Raw genomic sequence first — 19,325 nt, 5'->3', positions numbered from 1 at the left:
AAATGTACTTTTCCTAATGACTCACTGTAGAGTAATGTGCTTTACCTGAATTTGAGTGATGGATGAGTGGAAGACCTATTGCTTTAACGTTGTCTTAATGTGTTGTCTTCATCCCCTTTGTCTTTGTTGTCTGCGTTGTCTTTGTCACCTTCTTTCTTCTCTTGTACTTCATCCTCCCCTTAAAGTGTTTTTGGGGTGAGTCAGCCATTGCGTTAATCACTGGCAGGCACATAACTAAGACAAAAACAACTCCCCCTCAGTCTAAATGGATTACAGTTGGGCACATAATGATCATCCAAACTCTGGTCTGTACATTAGTGATGAGCTTTCCCTGAGTTTATTCCATTTGCAGTATGGCTCCAGAGGAAGCAGCAGGTCCTCTGTAATTACATGTGGATAAACAGAGTTGTGGTTTGACTGTAACAGTCTGTCAAAACCAGATGTCTGTGTGGATGCGCACAGCTATGGCTCTTTTGTTTTGCTCCTCAGTTATGGGGCAGGCTGGCAGTTGGCATCTGTCAGACAACAGATGGAGATGGCGATAGAGGGGCTGGATGGGGTGGCACAGGAGACAGAGCAGGGCTCAGGTTTCTGCAGCTTTTTATTATTCATCTGATCACGAAGTTGACAACAAATTTGTGAACATAAAACCTCCTGCTTGGGCTCATGTATGAGGAAAGATTCTGGCAATATCAGAAACGTATTTTGGGGGGGCGGTGGTAAATCTGCTCACATATTGACACTGAGCATGAGCAGTGTCAATGTGTGTGTGAATGATAGAAAGTGCTTGTATAAATGGATGTGAATGAGGCAAGTTGTGAAAAGCGCTATATAAGAACCAGTCCATTTAATAAGTACATGTTAAATCCCCACAGGTCATGTTCCACACCCAATCTGCATTTCTTACAACACAGACAAACTTATTTTCCAGGTTTGTGTGTTCGAGGCAGCTGAATAAAAACCTGCCTGTTATAAGCAGTCACAAAAATACAGTTTACAAAGCTGTAGGCAACTGAAAAGCTCAGGAGTTCGAGTGCTTCGGATGTTTTGTGATAAAGGTAACTTGTAACTGTGCCAATGTGTTAATTGTAACTACATAAACTTTGTGCAAATTAAAGGTTCTTTAAAGAATTTAAAGTGACGACTTTAGCCTGAAGTTTGGTGCACAGTAGAATATGTAGGACATGCATGGTGGTGTTTTAGTAGTTTTGACTTTTGAAAATCTACTCTCAGTAATAACATTTAATATTGAATTAAGGTCCTGATTTGGAACAACATCTATAGCAGTGCTGTCTTTACCTCTTCTAGTTGAAACACAACTTCAGAGACAGACACACAGCTCGTCCTCACTAACAGCTAGAGTAGTTAACGTTCATAACACTGAACAGGACTTAAGGAGAAAGTTCAGAGGTCAGTAAAGGTCCTGTTTCATTAACACTGAAGTATTAAAGGGTCTTCATACATGTTAACCTGGCTGACACATATGGTAACATTAGCTGTTTACTATTAGCAATTACATGATAGCTACATTGGGGGGGGACCGTGGTTTGATCCCCAGCTCTCTGTCCTGGTCGTTGTGTCCTTGGGCAAGACACTTCACCCACCACCTACTGGTGATGGCCAGAGGGGCCGATGGCGCGATATGGCAGCCTCGCTTCTGTCAGTCTGCCCCAGGGCAGCTGTGGCTACAACTGTAGCTGCCTCCACCGGTGTGTGAATGTGAGAGTGAATGAATAGTGGAAATGTAAAGCACATGGAGTGTCTAGAAAAGCGCTATATAAATTTATTATTATTATTATTATTATTATTATTATTATTATTATTATTATTATTAGCCATCTGTTATCATTAGTACAGTGGCTAGCAGACTGTAGTTGGATAAAAGAATCATTATTGCAGGCTGAACAGGTCACAGATGGAATATTGAGCGTTGTTGGTGGATTAGTGGATTAGATACATTTAGAGGCTGTCAGGCTGCTGACTGTACAGAGCAGTGAGAACTGTGGCTGAACTAATGAGAGAGCTCAGAGTGTGATGAACTCATCCAAGCTAATAAAGAGTGAAATTTGGAGAAGAGGTTTCAGAACTGAGCAGTGTGACCTCACGGTTGTAGCCAACTGTGGGGTCACTTTTAAATAGCTGGCAGTGAGCAGTTAAATCTGTCCCAGTGAGTGCATTTAAAAAAAAAAATATATATATATATAGATAGATAGATAGATAGAGGCAGGCTCTATTTTAGCATAACTAATACCACACTCCACAAAGTTGGTACTTACGGATTTTGGAGCTGCAACCAGCTTTCAGTGTTGGTTTTTCTGGCTTAAAGTTCAAGTCAAGGTGACGGTATTTATATAACACGTTTTAAACAACGAAGTTGACCAAAGTGCTGCACATTAAAAAAGTATATAGGAGCTTCTAGCTGTGAGGCAACAGTGCTAACCACTGTGCTGCCCCTGATATAAAATAAGATGAAATCAAACGCATTTCACACGCAGTACTCGAGCTGACTTACCTTTGTTTGAATGATGACTTGTACGCGTTGACTCCACGGACAAGGTACGAAAATATGTCAGACTACGTCAATAGCGGTTGGTCTTCAGGGTTTCCACGGCCGTATTTCATACGGGTCCATGTTTCCAATGCACATTATTTTCTGCAAGTACCGCTGCTTCGCCTCTGGACGCAATCGGTCTCTATACAGTCCATTCTCTTTTGAGCTGCTTTTAAGCATCTTTCTTGTAGTCGTCGTTCCAACACAGTGTGTTTGTTTTGATTCGTAGACCCCGAAAATGGCGCCGCACTCCCACAATGCATTGCGGTGTGACGTCAACTCCAAAGTCCTATTACCGTGAATGGTATGATATGGTCCAGCCCTACCCAGGTGCCAAGCTTTAAAAGTAGGCAATAAAATCTTAAAATCAATACTAAAACGTACAGGAAGTCAGTGAAGGGACGACAGGACCGGGGTAATGTGTTCATGCATTTAAACACCTGTTAAGGGCCGAGCTGCTGCATTTTGGAGTAATTGCAAGTGGTGAAAAGATCACTGTTAATACCAAAGTATAGGGAGTTGCAGTAGTCCAGGCAGCAAGTGATAATGGCATGAAAGCATTGTGTGCTGGAAAGGGCAACGATTGAGCTTAGCATGTCTTTTATTGTGTGTTAGAAAGTGTTTAGGCATAGTTAATGGTGCTGTATGATTGTGTGTGACTGGGTGAATATGACCTACAGCAGAAAGGTGCGTTTACCATTCATCTTGTTTTGCTTTCTAAGACTAAGACATGGCCGCTATAGACTGTTTCTTTATTGACATCTAGTGGCAGCAGCATTACTGTGTGCCCCTCAATTCTGCTTATTTTCTACAAGTTGTGTAGTTTTCTTCCCTTTTGCCTTTTGCTGTAAATGTTGTACCCACTGTGACCTGGGAAAAAAACAAACAAACAATCAAACTGTTAATCGATGTATCAGTTACACGGCAGGGGGACTAAACGACTTTTGGATCAGACTCTGAGCCTGTCAGCAGAGCTTAATGTCACGGTGTACAGTTGGTGCAAAGGATAAAGAAGTAGCTGTCTGATCACATTGTTTAAACCTAAAACACGAAGTCAGTGGAAGTGCAGTCCAGAACCTGCCCCGGGCTGGATGATGTCAGGTACAGCTCAGGGTTCTGCAGAGGAAAGCAGGTTTTAACAAACCTGGATGTGGACTTCACTGAGACAGCTTGGGTCACATGTTAGCAAATAGTTTTACATCCTGTGTATGTTCGTTTGTATTTAGGCAGTTTTACAAAGGGGAAACAAATATGTCATTACTTTCTATAATATGCTGTAGCCATCTGCCAAATATGATGACTATTATTTTATGATATATTTGTAATATTTTTATGTATTTTTCATTTATTTTATTATTTTTATTGCAACTGTTGTAACAAAAGTATTTTCCACCACCATAATCATCATAAAGGAGATATAAATGAAGCCCTGGTACCAGGACTCTCAGAATTTTATCCCAAAAGTCGGTGCATGGCTGTTTTGCAGAGCAGGTAGACGGAAGAGGAAGTGCATAAATTAAATGCAGCAGCTGGGGTCTGTGTGCTCTTGTGCTAACCCGCTGTTGTCCAGGAAGGCTTGGATTACATCTAAGCGATGCACCACTTAGTTTAACTTGAGATGTATGAAAATCCCAACAGTTGTAAACAGTTTGAATCCTCGAATTTTTTGGTTTGATGGCGAGATGTCTTTATAATTAAAGCCGTTGGACCTCACTTGTGTGGAACTGCAGTTTAATCACAGAACTGTTCTAAAGTTTTGCTAATGAAGAGCAAAAACAGGATCTCATGCAGGCGAGAGCTTTTCACATGTTTGGGACAGATTCATTCACTGCTCTTCATGAAATCTTCTCTCGTCTGTCCCCGTCAAAAATGCAAAGGCATCACTTCTTGTTTGGTATCCTAATTCTGTCCTGTCATGTATAAATGAGGTGCATACTGACTGAGGAGAAGAGGTCAAACTGAAGTGCTTCTGTTGTTTCAGAGAGGATCTGACGAACTTTGCTCCAGCGTCTCCAACAGCCCTTATATCATGAGCACCACAGGTCAGAACCCACTCTGCACACGCGAAGGTGTTTGTGTCAATGCACAACTTTTAATGGACAATATTAGCTTATTGAGTTTTGAGTTATATGTTTTTCCAGACATGGGATGAAGTAAGGGGTTCATAGTGTAAGATGACTTAAGATTCCTGACTATGAATGACACAAAACTCCTCTAGAGTCCAGGAGTGAAAATATGTATTTAAAACGATCAGAAAAATAATTATTATTCAGATTTTCAGACAGACTATCTGCACTCTGAAAGAACAGATTGAAATATCCATTAATCTCATATAAATACTTTTTTTTTTTTTTTTTTTTTTTTTTTTTTTTAAATGTAAAAAATATTGGACAGAAATGGTTTCATGCCGGTTTACAGGCGGATGATAAAGACAGAATCAGCAGTGTTAACACAATAAGTTTGAAACACCACAAACTGATGGGAGTGTTCAGCACCAGGACTCCTGTCTCTGCTTTGATTCATTTAATAAAAAACGGTTTCCTCTCCTCTGTAGCCAATGGCAATGACAGCAAAAAGTTCAAAGGTGACATAAGAGGTCCCAGCGTGCCATCCAGGGTCATCCACATCCGTAAGCTTCCCAGCGACATCACAGAGGCGGAGGTGATCAGCCTCGGAGTGCCTTTTGGAGACGTCACCAACCTGCTGATGCTCAAAGCCAAGAACCAGGTACACACTACAGCGTCCTGTGAGAGTGTATTTCTTTTCCATCCACAGTTCACAGGATCCAGATAACATAACTTAGTTTGGTCGCGTCTCAAATTGAGATGTGTGGTTTTTTTTTTTTGGTTTTTTTTTAAACATGTACAAAGAGACACTGATCAATACTAAGGCTCTCAGGTCTACAGATCTGTGTGTTGAGGAACTGCATCGTGAGCAGAACTTACATGTTCTGTGTCTCTTGTCTCTTCTTAGGCCTTTTTAGAGATGAACTCAGAGGAAGCAGCTCAGAACCTGGTGGGTTATTACTCCACCATGGTGCCGATCATCAGGCACCATCCAGTCTATGTACAGTTTTCCAACCACAAGGAGCTCAAGACTGACAACTCCCCAAACCAGGAGGTAACACATACGACTGTTAGCGTCTTAACAGCTCCGTCCCTCTGCTAGCACCTTGTTAACCCCCCCCCCCCCCCCCCCCTTTCCTCTCTTCTCTTTCAGAGGGCTCAGGCGGCTCTTCGGGCTCTGAGTTCATCTCACGTGGACACGGCGGCGGTGGCTCCGAGCACAGTACTGAGGGTGGTGGTGGAGAACCTCATCTATCCCGTTACCCTGGATGCTCTGTGCCAGGTATCCGTAGTGCACCACAGCAGTGTGCGTGCATGTATGTAGATCACTGCTTTGATCAAAGTCATGACAGATGGAGAATAACTGTGAACCGACTGTTCTAAAGTTCATCTATAATAAAACGGCAGTTAAACACGCACCTTTTCTGTGCTTCGCTCTACCTGTTTTACTCCAGCATCAGGTGTTTGCACTAATGACATGCTGTCAATTCCGCTAAGAAGTAGTTAAGTAACAAATTACTTTAGCAGGAAAAGAGAAGATAACCCGAGCAACACTCGGCACAAAACAGAGCAGCAACACAAACAAACCAGATGCAGCATAAAATGATGACCTGCAGTACAGGTTGGTTAGCAAGAGGCTTGCAGATGTGCAGCAACTCTTGGCAGGCTAAAACAACATAAATGAGATTTAGCAGTTTGGTGTGCAGACGGTATGGTGATCGGCTGATCTGTGGGGAAGAGCTGAGCGTGATGTTGTCCTGCCTGTTGGATTTGGTTTATTTAGTGACTAAACTAAGCTGCTGTTTGGTCCTCAGATCTTCTCAAAGTTTGGCACCGTGCTGAGGATCATCATCTTCACAAAGAACAATCAGTTCCAGGCTCTGCTGCAGTATCCGGACGGCGCGTCAGCCCAGGCGGCCAAACTGGTGAGCATGATGGTTCCCAGTGCTTTTGTCGCTTCTACTAAATGGTAGAAGTAACGAGTGTTACTGCTGCGCTGTTTCAGTCTCTGGACGGTCAAAACATCTATAATGGCTGCTGTACTCTGAGGATCAGCTTCTCCAAACTCACCAGTCTCAACGTCAAATACAACAACGAGAAGAGCCGAGACTTCACCAGACCAGACCTTCCCACTGGAGACGGCCAGCCCACCATGGAGCATACGGCCATGGCAGCCTTTAGTAAGATCCCACCATACTGATGTAACATCACTACAGCTGTGCTCAGCTGAGGCAGAAGAGGAAAAAAAAAAGTACTACACCAGTGGAACTGAGGGACAGATTTAGTATGGAAGTTGTTCTCTGACACACACAGAGACACTGCAGACATGACATGTGAGTCAAAAGGGCATCAGAATGCTCTCAGTGCTCGTTTCAGTCAGTGAAATGAGCAGAAACTCAAAAGAAGATCAATTACCAAACTGAATCCTGCAATACTACTCTAGATGGCAAGAATAAAAATACTGAGTTGAAATTATCATTCTAGTTGTCTGTAATAACCTAAACTGATTAAAGTCCAGTAAATCAATTCAATTCAGTTTTATTTAGAGATACTGCACGAATGGGGGGGAAAAAAGCAGTCCTACATATTTGTTTAATATGTGCATTGAAGGACACATCCTGGTTAAAAATTGTATGATTGATTTGTGGTGGAATCTCACTACTTTGCTGAGTTAAAATCCAGCCGGTGTTTCTTGTCTGCAGCTCCAGGCATCATCTCTGCTGCACCGTACGCTGGAGCCACTCACGCTTTCCCACCAGCCTTCACCCTGCAGCCTGCTGGTGAGTGTCAGTGCTAAGAGAGGATGTCTGTTAGATGACACACACTTTGAAAAGTGATCACCTTGTTTTTTGAGAATGACCTTTGCAGCTGCAGACAGACCCAGCAGCTGAGTTATTGTGATGAAGCCTTTAGAGGGTTTTCAGTTGCTTATCCTTAGGGAGGAGTCTACGCGTTCCTTATCAGTGTGGAAATAATGGTTAGGTTCAGGATCACTGTGCATGGGAAACCTGTTGCATTCCCTCCTTCCTCTGCACCTGAGGAAGTTAGGTCTCATGATTTAATTCAGGGATGCAAATATTTTCCATATCAGTTCATCTGCAATTATCATTTGTTCTCCACATACCAGAAGTGTTGAAGCCTTAGTGTATGACTGTGGGTTGTGTGACGCATCTCTGGCAGCTTGCAGATTTTTGTTTACTTGTCTCAACTCTCCCAGTGTCCTCCCCCTATCCAGGCCTTGCGGTCCCCGCTCTGCCCGGAGCCCTGGCCTCTCTGTCCCTCCCTGGGGCCACCAGATTGGGATTCCATCCAATCCCTGCTGGACACTCTGTCTTGCTGGTCAGCAATCTCAATCCTGAGGTTAGTGATTGTCTCCCTACAGGCTGTTAATTCATGTATCTGATTGTATCTAACCTGCACTGATGTCACCAGTCTTGCTACAGCTTTGGACTAGCCTGCATGGTTTTTTTTTGTTTTGTTTTGTTTTTGTTTTTTTTTTTAGAGGATTTTGTTTTCTAAAGCTTCAGTTGGTCTGAACATTCAGTATTTTGGACATGGAGTGAGATGTAAAGTGTTTTCAGTGCTCTGTTCCACCTGGATTTTAAAGTTCTTCATGTTTGAATCAGTTAGTGGAAGTGGAGCAGTGAGTGCACAGGAATTAAAAAAGGAAAAAAAGGCAGCTTGGATCACAGCTCAGCTGCAACGTGCACAGCGGTGGTCCTCAGAACCGCCTCTCTCTGACACGGCTTGATGTCATCTGTGGTTTCTTCACCACTGCGGTTTATTTCTAAACGCTACCACATAATCCACAGCTGTGAGCAGCATACAGGCCCACTGTGACCAGTATGACGCTGATGGACTGTTGAGCCACAACATTAAACCTACCTGCCTAGTGCTGTACATGCACCAGTCTGCAGTGTTGGGATACCAGTTGACTAACTCATCAGGATGCTGATGGTGGGTCTGCCTCCCACTCCAGTCCATTTGTGATCAGATTAGGATTAGGATCTTGGTCATGTGGAGCCCACACCCTCTGGTTCATATGCCCAAATAGAAAACATGTGACTATTGTCAAGCAAGTTCTTAACAGTCCAACATCCCCAACAGAGTGTCACTGTTAGGGATGTTCCCAATCTAATGGAAGGGGTTAAGCATTGTCTATACAGACACTCCGTCTTTAAAATCCATTTAAAAGCATTCGTCACATTCTTAAATGTGTGTGTGGCAGCAGTCACGTGCCTGTGTACACACTGCAGTGATCCAGTAGTTATGTCCCTCTGCTGTGACTCAGCCAGCTGTTCATCTCCTACATCAAAGTACTGCAAGGAGGAATCCATGGTACTGAATAGGCCAATCACTGTCCTGACCTGACATTTAGTGGCATTGCAGGGAGCTGCAGGTCAGATACCCCCTGCGCTTACAGCATAGGAATGTTGTAGATTTGCCACTGCAGCAGAAATCCCCACTAACAGAGCGGTGCACCTCAGTCTGGTTGTTAAATGATGGGAAATCTTTCTGAATTCTCATCATTAAACGGTTTGACTTCATGTTTGTTCGTCTCCTCTGACACTGATGTTTTGCTCACAGATGGGTTTTGCCTTTGATTCGGGAATTTTTTTTCATATTAAACTATGTCATGACCCCTCCCCTACCACACACACACACACGCCTGTGCACTCATGTAAAAATGTTGTTCTCATATTGACATTATCTGTATGTGATCCCTCCTCCAAAGGTAATTAACCTTCTGATTGACCCTGCACCTGTCTTTTTTCCCCTTTAATTTGTTGCCATGGAAACACCTCGGACCCTGCACCTGTCCTGCCCTCCCACCTTTACCTGTCCTGTCCCTCCGCTGCCTTCTCTGCTGTCTTTAAAGAGAGTTACGCCCCACTGCCTCTTTATTCTCTTCGGTATGTTATTACTAGCTTCTTATTTTGAATTATCAGTACCACATGGTTGTTCTGATTTAATTTTTATTAAAATTCTGGTTTCTGTTTGTTTTTTTCCCCCCTCTTTTTCATTATTTTTGGTTTAATGAAAAATGGTGTGTACTGGTCTTGTCAGATTTTGTGTGTTGAATTGAAATTTTCACAATATTTGCAGCTTTTCCTCAGTGGTTTTCTTGCCAAAAAAGGTCATGTTTGTACAGAACCCTTCATTTCTTACCAAGTAGAAACTAAATAGCAGTAGAGGCTTTTAAAGCCTCTTCTAATTTTCAGGAAGTGCATCCTTTGGTCAGATGAGATGAGACTACACACTGCTTGTGTTTGGAAAAAGAACGTATACAACCTGAAGAGCACTGTCCCCACGATGAAACCGTGGGGGGAGTATTATGATGTGGAGACGCTTCAGTGTATCTGGAATTGAAACAAAACATACGTCACTCTCGGTGAAGAGCCAAAGTAAAGTTTTTGACTGGCCTACACAAAGCCCTGACTTTAATCCCATTTAAAAGTTTTGGGGTAAACTGAAGACCAGCGTCGATGCAAATAGACCACCAAATGTGGAAGATCGTGAGACTCTTTGTGGTACAGCACCCTCTTTGTAACTGACTTTACCTGGCAGTAGTCTACAGCTTCTAGCAATAACTCACCAAAGCACTTTATTTCTTTGTATGAAAGGAGCTATACAAGCTATATACATACCAGTCCATTCAAAAAAATGAGTCTTCAGTGTGGCAGCTCAATCCTGGGGATTTGAATCAGGGGTGTGCAGTAGTTTTCTGTTATACATACACTACCAGTCAAAAGTTTGGACACACCTTCTCATTTAATTGTTTTTCTTTATTTCCATACATATTTATTCATGCTTTGCACACTCTTGGGATTCTCTCGATGAGCTTCATGAGGAAGTCACCTAAAATGTTTTTCCAGCAGTCTTGAAGGAGTTCACAGAGATGCCGAGCACTTGATGGCCCTTTTGTCTTCACTCTGCAGTCCATCTCAATTGGGTTTAGGTCAGGTGACTGGTGCAGCACTCCAACACTCTCCTTCTTGGTCAAATAGCCCTTACACAGCCTGGAAGTGTGTTTAAGGTCATTGTCCTGTTGAAAAATAAATGATGGTTCAACTAAACGCAAACTGGATGGGATGGCATGTCACTGCATTGAACTTCAGTTCTTAAAGTAATGATGAACTGTTGTTTCTCTTTACTTAGCCGAATGGTTCTTGCCACAATGAGTTCTAACAGTTGTCAAATAGGGCTGTCAGCTGTGTACCAACCTGACTTCTGCAGAACACAACTGATATTTCCAACCTGATTACCGTAAGAAGGCAAGAAATTCCACAAATGGATCCTGACAAGGCACACTTGTGAAGTGAAAACCATTTCAGGTGACTACATCATGAAGCTTATTGAGAGAAGGCCAAGGGTTTGCAGCACTGTCAACAAAGCAAAGGGCAGCTTCTTTGAGGAATCTAAGACATATTTAGAGTTATTTAGTATTTCTTTGCTACATAATTCCATATATTTGACATCTTCAGTATGTATCTACTATGTAGTGTCGCGAAATCGATCAATGTAGAGCAGTGTCACAAACCACGGAGGCCCCAGAAAAGTGCAATCAAACGTTGAGTTTATTAACAGCCCGGAGAAAACATCAACATATGTCTTCTGACCAAAATACATGTTGTGGACACTTATAAAGCAGTGGGGTACACGCCCCCCCCATGGCGTCAATGACAGATTAAAATAGGTTCCAGACATTAGTCACAGTTAATCGTACATTTTTAATAGCTATAAGCAGACATAGAACTTCTCTTTTCTATAACAGCTTCCATACAAGGTAATAAACTTCAAGCCCTCAGGGTCTCTGAGGCTAATTATTGACTCTGATCATCTGTTACCAAGTAGAATAAAATATAGTGAGACACCAAATGAGTTAAGGCCTCAGGCCAGACACATTCCTAGATTATATGTATTATATGTACTGTAAGCATGCATTGCAGTTATCCTTCTATGTTCTAGTTTCCATCAGCATGTATCACCTGGACAGTCACGCCAGTGAAGCTTAAGACCCTTAATGAACTCAACATCAACTCAAAATAAGCACAGATATGCAATGTGTATAAAATACTTCCAACCGTACTTGTAATAAAAGTTAACATAATGGAAGGATCCAGAGAGTAGTTTTACTCTCTGCAGATAAATAATCCTTGTATTTAGCCAGAACACTCTGCAAAGAACTTTTGTCATATTTTTGAGATTTGCAACATTTTTACAGTTTCATAAGAAAATCGCTCAAGAGACAGTCATCAGCTGAGGGCACTCTTCTGTTTTCTAGGACATTTTGGCAGTAATGGGAATTTTCAACACAACAGGAAACACTTTGCGTTAATGTGTCGTGTTGTTCTCGAGTTCAGGGTCCAGCTCTTAGACGAGCGCTGCCTTTCAAACTTTGTGCTCTGAGTACACAGTTATCATTCAGTTGGAGTCAGAAAGTTTGAAAGCAAATATTTGCTTTAATTCTTTAAAAAATGTAATTTTTAGTTTGGGCCTAACACTGTGAGGAGCTGCATTTATTGTGTCTTGTCATTTGATTGTCTGTTTTTAATTTTGCATGCTGGGGTTTCTTACATTTTGCATGTCCTCAGTGCTCAATCAGTGCTTTTGTTTTATTATTTTATTTATTTAGTTTTTGTCCCATAATTCATAGCTCCTACACGTTTTTGTTTGTTTGATTTTGTTTTGTTTTGGGTTTTCCCCTCTGACCCTTAATTTTCCTCACTTGAATTTTCCTGTATTTAACCATTCAGGAATTCCTGCTGAGTTCACGCATTTGTAAGTTCCTTTAGTCATGTTTGCTGCTGCTCCCCTCACTTCTGGGGTTTGTATGCAGCCCTTCAAACACAAAAGCCATATTTGAGCATTGAGACAGAGGGTCAGTCGCCTGGCAGGCTGCAGTCAGTCCAATACACATCTTCCTGTAGGGCTTGGTGGCAGGGAGGGTTGCTTTTCTATTTCCTGTGTGCCAAATAACCCGGTCCTCTTTATTTAAGGTGTCTATGGAGATGTCATGAGAGTGAAGATTCTGTTCAACAAGAAAGAAAACGCTCTGGTTCAGATGTCTGACAGCACACAGGCTCAGCTAGGTAACACTCTGATTTTGAGACACCTGAGAACCACACATGTGCAGAGTATTAAAAGAGTTAGTGCTGCTACATGAGTGTTGCAGAAATGTCTAAAAATGTGTTGTTTCTGCATCTTCTAATTTTAAATGACTGATGAACCCAGATTGTCACAGTGGTCTTTCATCTACCATAAAAACCATTCTTAGTCTGGAGTCTACAAAACTAATACCCTCATACCTCTGCTGGTGCACTGACGGGGAGCACGTCATGGGTTGTTGCTATTTTGTTGACGTTGCTCTCAGCCATTAATTAGGCCCTCTGCTGATTCCCTCAGGTCTTTTTACCTGCCCAATTTTAACATACTAAAGAAGAACTGACTAAGGCTGACAGTCAAATAAACTGGTACTGATACAAGTTGATAATTGTTGTGATCAACTTGTGATCTGTGATCACGACTCTCAACCTCAGCTTGGCAACAAAACACATTCCCAAACTGAAGTGTAAAGTTTATTCAACATCTGAAATGTTGTCGTGAGCATTGGGTTAAGCAAACGTGTTTCATTATAAAGTCAGTTTTTGTATTGTATTGTATCTTTATTTCAGACATACAGGAAAAAAAACGATATATACAAGTACACATACTTGCATTTAAATGTACAAATACAAATATATGTAAATACACGCACGTATGTGCTCAGACAAAACAAAAAAAAGAAAATAAATATAACGAAATAGTCTAAATGACATGAAATTACAATTATTAAGTCTGAAATGAAGTAGGGAGAAGTATAATATACTTATTAGTCCCTACCCCATGTTCAACATTCTATTGAATCCCACTATTCATTGTTACCCCTAATTCCCATCATCACTTACCCCACACAATAAACAAGGAATGAAGGACATGTATTAACATAGCTACAGTGATAGATACAATTTAGTATAGTTACATATACAATGGGTGATCAACTTTATCAGTTTCATATTCTTCCAAAAGCAGTTTTTGAAACATCTTTATGAACTGACTAATGATTGAACATTGCTGTAGGTCCACAGGAAAACTGTTCCACAGTTTTACCCCACAAATGGTAACGCAAAAGGTTTTAACCTTTATCCGTGCTTTATGAGTCTTCAGATTTAATTTTCCCCTCAGTTCATCAGAAATGCTCTTGACTCCAGACTAAAACAAAAGGAAGAGATGAGGAGTGTTCATTGCATTGGAACAGTGTCTCTAAAAGGAGACCAGAAGAACTAGACTCAGGCTGTAAAAGGCTGTGTTTGTATGTGTACAGCCATGAGCCACCTGAATGGCCAGCGGCTGCACGGGAAGCCTCTGCGCATCACTCTGTCCAAACACATGAGCGTTCAGCTTCCTCGCGAAGGGCACGAGGACCAGGGCCTGACCAAAGACTACAGCAACTCCCCCTTGCACCGCTTCAAGAAGCCCGGCTCCAAGAATTATTCCAACATCTTCCCGCCTTCTGCCACCTTACACCTTTCCAACATTCCGTAAGTCCTTCAGCTTACTCCAAACTGAGAGGTGCAGCTGACCCCAAGATGGGGGAAAAAAAACTGCATTCCTCAAATCTACTTTGCTTGTGTTTGTAGCCCCTCTGTGGTTGAAGATGATCTGAAGATGCTGTTTGCCAGCTCAGGAGCCGTGGTCAAAGCCTTCAAATTCTTCCAGTAAGTCGCTCCTTTACTGTCTCAGCTTCTTAAACTCGTGGCTATTGATTCGTGTCATCCATTTAAAAAAAAAAAAAAAAAAAGCCCTGCACACCCTTCGGTCTGTTTGTCTGTCTCGTCGTGTTAATCTGTTTGATTAGCATATGTACAAGTCCTTGTTTTCAGGAACATGTTGTGAAAACACATTGTGCCGGCTGATGTTTGCTCCTATTTATTTCTTAAATGGCCTGTAATTGCTGGCCAGTCAGTAAATGGGTTTGGTTGTGGACTTTGTGCCCCCTTGCAGTAAAAGACCAAAATCTCCTTCAGTCTTTTAGGCTCCTCTTGGAGTGTCCAAGCAGCTTGTTCAGTGTGTGCGGTACTATTCATCCTTCCCCTGAATGTCCTGTTGTTGCTTTGCCTCAAAACAGTCTGAATGGAAGCTCTTGTTCATTTCTCATACAGGAAGGACCATAAAATGGCTCTAATCCAGGTGGGCTCTGTGGAGGAGGCCATCGAGTCCCTCATAGAATTCCACAACCATGATTTGGGAGAGAACCACCACCTGCGAGTCTCCTTCTCCAAATCCTCAATCTGAGCCACCATCTGAATCCTTAGAGTCAGCACAACAGTATCTACCACACTCCAATCATTCCACCACATGTCTGTAGAAAACACAGAGTCTGGATTAATGTTAAATTATTATTATTATTATTATTATTATTATTATTATTATTATTATTATTATGCTTCTGCTTTTTTTTTTCTGATTCTTTGCCTTCTGACAGAATTAAGGTCTCTTGAGGAGAAATCTGACTTTATTCTCTCAAATTTTATAAACTAGAGAATAAAGTTGTAGTTCTGACCTGTTCAGGCTTTCTGCAATAAAGCCGGAGTTCTTCGGTTAGTCAGAATTCAGACAGCAATGTACTTTTTTATCTCGTCTTTGGGCTTTGTTCCCACACCGAGGGATCAAAGTCGACCTTCTTATCCAAAGATGTTACGTTTTTCAGATTCAGACTTTTACTTTGATCTTAAATTAGCCCAAGTTTTACACGTGACCCTGTTCCTTTTTAGCTCTCTTTAAAAGTTCCAGCTCTGCTTGTAAACGATCAATCAGAGGTCAGATGTCCGCTCAGGCCTGCAGGTCCAAGTGTGGCCCCGTAAAGAGAAGCCTGGCTAGACCTTCACATGATCCCTGTGCCTTATTCCTGGAGTGTGAATGACTGTGATTATGTCATGTTTAAGAGAAAGAGGGGAAAAAAAAGTGAAAAGGTTTACTGTTAATGAGCTGTATTACAGATATATCTGCGTTTTCTGTCTCTAGTGTTTTGTACCACTGTGTTACTGTAGTGTGAAACAAGAACTGATTGTCTTTTTAGCAGGTTTGTTGGGTCTTTAGTCCTAAATGCATTGTTTTTCTTTTTGATTTCTATATTTCTGTGTTTGCAATCATGTGTTAATCAAATGTTGTAGCAATATTTTAATCATTCCTGATATAACTGTTTTTGTGTTAGGTTTTTTTTTTGTGAGCTCGGCCTTTCACGGCGTGCAGACGAATGTTTTGTCTAGTTGGTGAATCTGGTCAGGTTGTCTTGTGTGTCGCCTTTCTGGATGGTTTTATTTATAAGTTTGTGATCCACTACAGCTGAAACCAAAAATGGCCTTCAGGATGCAAACAAATATGTCTGCCTCAGGTTTCTGGTTTTATGGACTACAGAAAGACTGCAAGCTGTTTTCAGCTTTCTTATTTTCCTGTGAGAATGCGGAACGTTTTTATTCATTTCTTAATCGCAAAACCAGATGTTTGGAGTGCCTTTGACGCAGCACTGAGTTGTAATCAGGCATTAATTTATCTGTATACTGATGTGACAGTTTGGCAGGGAGGAAGCCCACAGTCCTCCGAAACCATAAAATGCTGGTTTGATCTGTTTGTGTCTTAATATGAATATTGTTATTTTGTCATTCCAGCTGCTCAGATGTTCAACTGAACTTCAAAAAGACAAAGATTCTTCACTGACCATGGTTCATTTAAACAGGTTCATTGTGGTGCCTTCAGTAGAGCTGGGAGGGTTTGTGTGTTCACTTTGTCACTAGGTGAGGAGAAAATGGTGATTGTGTCCCTGTTTACTCCCTCCCTACATACCCAGACCAAAGGTCCAGGTGGGCGGGTCATTTCAGAGTCAAACAAATAAACTAGCCGCGTTGCACCTGAATTTGAACATGACAAAAGCCCCTTCTCCATTAGTACCTACTCGGATTGACTCGCCACAACCCGACTCGGATCGACTGGTTTTCCATTACAATCGAGTATTACCTAATGTGCGTCATCGTTGTTATAGCAACCCCTCCCAAGGCCCTGTGACGTAATTAGTATGCGACACAAACGCTTTAACAAAGGTGGCAGTTGAGGCAACAGTATACCTGCTGGTCAGTCTGTGGCCTTTTGTCAGACTCAGAACCACGACATGTTGGTTTTTTTTTTTTGGTTTTTTTTTGTAGCTATGTCACTCGTTGCTGGGTTTCAAAAGTGGCGGTTTAGATTTTTGTGAATGAGACGGTCTCATGACTCATCAAATGAAATGACAGCACTGACCAGCCAGTCGGTGGCATGCAGTCTGAAATAACATTTAGTACCTGTTTGGATCCCTTTGAATCCCTGCCAAGTAGGTACTATTTTAGTACCTGGCATTAGGAGCTATCACCTAATGGAAAACCTGGCAAGTCAATCAAATGGAAAAGGGGCTAAAGGTACATCTTACGAGGTCCCTGCACGTTGTGATTACGGAGTTTGTATGGATGTGCGAGGAATTTGAGACGGTTTCTAAAATTCACAGCTATACGTAACAGGTGGGCACATGTGTCCATCAGGACTCTGAGACATGTCAACGATAACAACCAAACCCTCATGTACTGACACTTTTTACCATCTTCTTTCATTTAACTTTTCAATTGGCTTTAATTCTTACTGCGGAATTAAAATACTCAAGTTCGTATTGTTGGCAAGAGAAGTCTGAGCTCCTAAACACACGTGTTAAAAAAAAAATCCCAAAAAACCCAACTCAGATATTGAAGACATGTTCACTGAACACGAGGGTGTTTGTATTGGCGATTGATCAACTTAAACTGTCCATTTTCTTCCACTATCAGACTGTGATGTGCAGTTCAGGGTTGTGATAAACCAGCTCATTGCAGTTCACACAATGTAAAGCTCAAACCTTTCTGATTATGTGAGGTGCAAGTCTGAGCTGAACCTGACTGCGGTTACCACAGTGTCAGGGACCTTCACCTGTCAAACTGATAGACGTGCTGCATGCTGTTCATCACTACATGGAGGCTGGGAGACATATTAGGACACAGTTCCCTTTAATCTATAACTGCAGCCTTTCCATTGGGACAGATCCCACAGGTGACTGGAATGCATCACAAAACCTGGTCAGGTGAGGTGGGAATGGGACCAGTCAGTAACAGGAGGGAGGGGCATTCAGCTGTACATACACGTTTTATACCACAGTTCAGTGTCTAAAAGGCGATTGTCAGTTTTCTATCTGATGAAATCTGTATATTTTGATTAAAGTGTGAAATTGGTTCTGAGCCTTACATTGTTTGTGTCTAAAAGAAAGATTAAATCACTTTTTAATCTAAACCTCTAAGCTTTTGTTATCTGTCATCAGTGCGGTTTATATCAGTCTTTCACATGTGTGCGTAGAGTTGTTTGTTCATGTTAATCACTTTGTTTGATGACATTGATCAGTCATGGCTAACAGCTTTTTAATGAGTGTTTATTGATGATATGACTTCTGATAGAAGTACCTGAAGCTTATACTGCCAACCAGAATTTAGTCTGATCCAAGGTAACTTTTGGCTTTACACTGGGTGCTTCTAACTTTTTACTTAAACAGGCAGGAGGTTACTGGGTTACACTGGATCAGTGCAGTAAAATATAAGAAAATAAGTTGTATTTTACTTATATTCTATGAGATGGACTAATTTAGGGAAATTACTGCAATGTCGCCATTAATAATACATTTGAATTCATATACAAAGATTCAGCCAGTTCACATCAGTAAAAACAACCATTATGCCAAGAGCAGAACATAGTGACTGAAAAACAAAGTGTTAGAGCAGGTTTCACGCATTTCTCTCTGAAAACAGTGTGGCAATTCTAATAAATGAGAGGACGCTGAAGAAAAATAAATATGCTTTTGATATAAGAAATGACTGATAGGAATTGTAGAGCAGTGTGCACATATTATTCTGATTAAGACTTGGGTGCAGTGCAAGGGCGTAGATTTGGCATGGACGGAAGGGACATGTCCCCACCAATATCCAGCGATTATTGAATTGTCCCCACCAATAATTTGATCTCTTCGAGTAAAGAAAAACAAAACCGATAGAAATTTAAAAAAAAAACAAAAAAAAAACGATCTGTCAACGTCTCATTCACCCAGCGGTGCAGAAAGAGTTAAATTACGTTCTCTACTGGAGTCCTATATCATGTGACAAATATGGCCAATGTGATTGGCTGTGCCTTTCAGGGAGCTCTGTTTAGTTTTAGCAGCGGCAATCCTGCGCTGCCAGCAGGAGAGGAGGATGGCAGCAAAAAGAACCTGGATATAAGAAAGTATTTTTCAAAGAAACCTGTAAGTCACTTAAAGTCAAGTTCACTCATAAAACCTGTACATCATAATAACGTTACAGGCAATGCAAGGCAATACATGCCAACCCTCCCGTTTTTTCTCGGACAATCCCGAATTTCAGTGCCCCTCTTATTAGGGGAGACCGGGGATAGTTGTAACGTGGGTCAGTTGTAACACTTCCAATTTCTCCAATCAGGGCTAAGTTTCAAATGATGTGACTCATCCTGTGCATGCCCAATTCAGTTCTGCTATCACACGTGAAAAATCAGCACATTTTGTCAAACACAGACAATTTAACATGAAAAAAAGTAATTTGTATGCCAAAAAGTAA

The 19,325-nt window shown here is 41.5% G+C and overlaps 2 protein-coding genes across 7 annotated transcripts in view; both read left to right on the top strand.

Annotated features, from left to right (window-relative positions):
* LOC309692653 (polypyrimidine tract-binding protein 1-like) overlaps nucleotides 1-18,000 on the top strand; it is a 27,066-nt gene extending 9,066 nt beyond the window's left edge. For 5 of the 6 annotated variants that reach the window (XM_082511347.1, XM_082511344.1, XM_082511345.1 and 2 more), the window contains 13 exons: nucleotides 4,533-4,593; nucleotides 5,106-5,278; nucleotides 5,525-5,671; nucleotides 5,771-5,899; nucleotides 6,432-6,542; nucleotides 6,623-6,797; nucleotides 7,320-7,397; nucleotides 7,835-7,977; nucleotides 9,497-9,530; nucleotides 12,618-12,710; nucleotides 13,982-14,198; nucleotides 14,298-14,375; nucleotides 14,820-18,000. In XM_082511347.1, the coding sequence (XP_082367473.1) occupies nucleotides 4,581-4,593; nucleotides 5,106-5,278; nucleotides 5,525-5,671; nucleotides 5,771-5,899; nucleotides 6,432-6,542; nucleotides 6,623-6,797; nucleotides 7,320-7,397; nucleotides 7,835-7,977; nucleotides 9,497-9,530; nucleotides 12,618-12,710; nucleotides 13,982-14,198; nucleotides 14,298-14,375; nucleotides 14,820-14,952 (1,524 nt within the window). In that variant the 5' untranslated portion in view covers nucleotides 4,533-4,580 and the 3' untranslated portion in view covers nucleotides 14,953-18,000. The remainder of the gene's footprint in view (nucleotides 1-4,532; nucleotides 4,594-5,105; nucleotides 5,279-5,524; nucleotides 5,672-5,770; nucleotides 5,900-6,431; nucleotides 6,543-6,622; nucleotides 6,798-7,319; nucleotides 7,398-7,834; nucleotides 7,978-9,496; nucleotides 9,531-12,617; nucleotides 12,711-13,981; nucleotides 14,199-14,297; nucleotides 14,376-14,819) is intronic. The other variant, XM_082511346.1, reaches the window with a different exon arrangement.
* Nucleotides 18,001-18,922: 922 nt separating this feature from the next.
* b4galt6 (UDP-Gal:betaGlcNAc beta 1,4- galactosyltransferase, polypeptide 6) overlaps nucleotides 18,923-19,325 on the top strand; it is a 34,678-nt gene continuing 34,275 nt past the window's right edge. The window contains exon 1 of the mRNA XM_082509687.1: nucleotides 18,923-18,997. The gene's annotated coding sequence lies outside the window, so the exon portion shown is untranslated. The remainder of the gene's footprint in view (nucleotides 18,998-19,325) is intronic.

The sequence above is a fragment of the Aulonocara stuartgranti genome, assembly GCF_965226115.1.
Source record: "Aulonocara stuartgranti genome assembly, chromosome: 17".
Classification (NCBI taxonomy): Eukaryota; Metazoa; Chordata; class Actinopteri; order Cichliformes; family Cichlidae; genus Aulonocara; species Aulonocara stuartgranti.
Note: the sequence above shows the minus strand (reverse complement) of the source record. Positions and strands in the feature narration are given on the sequence as shown.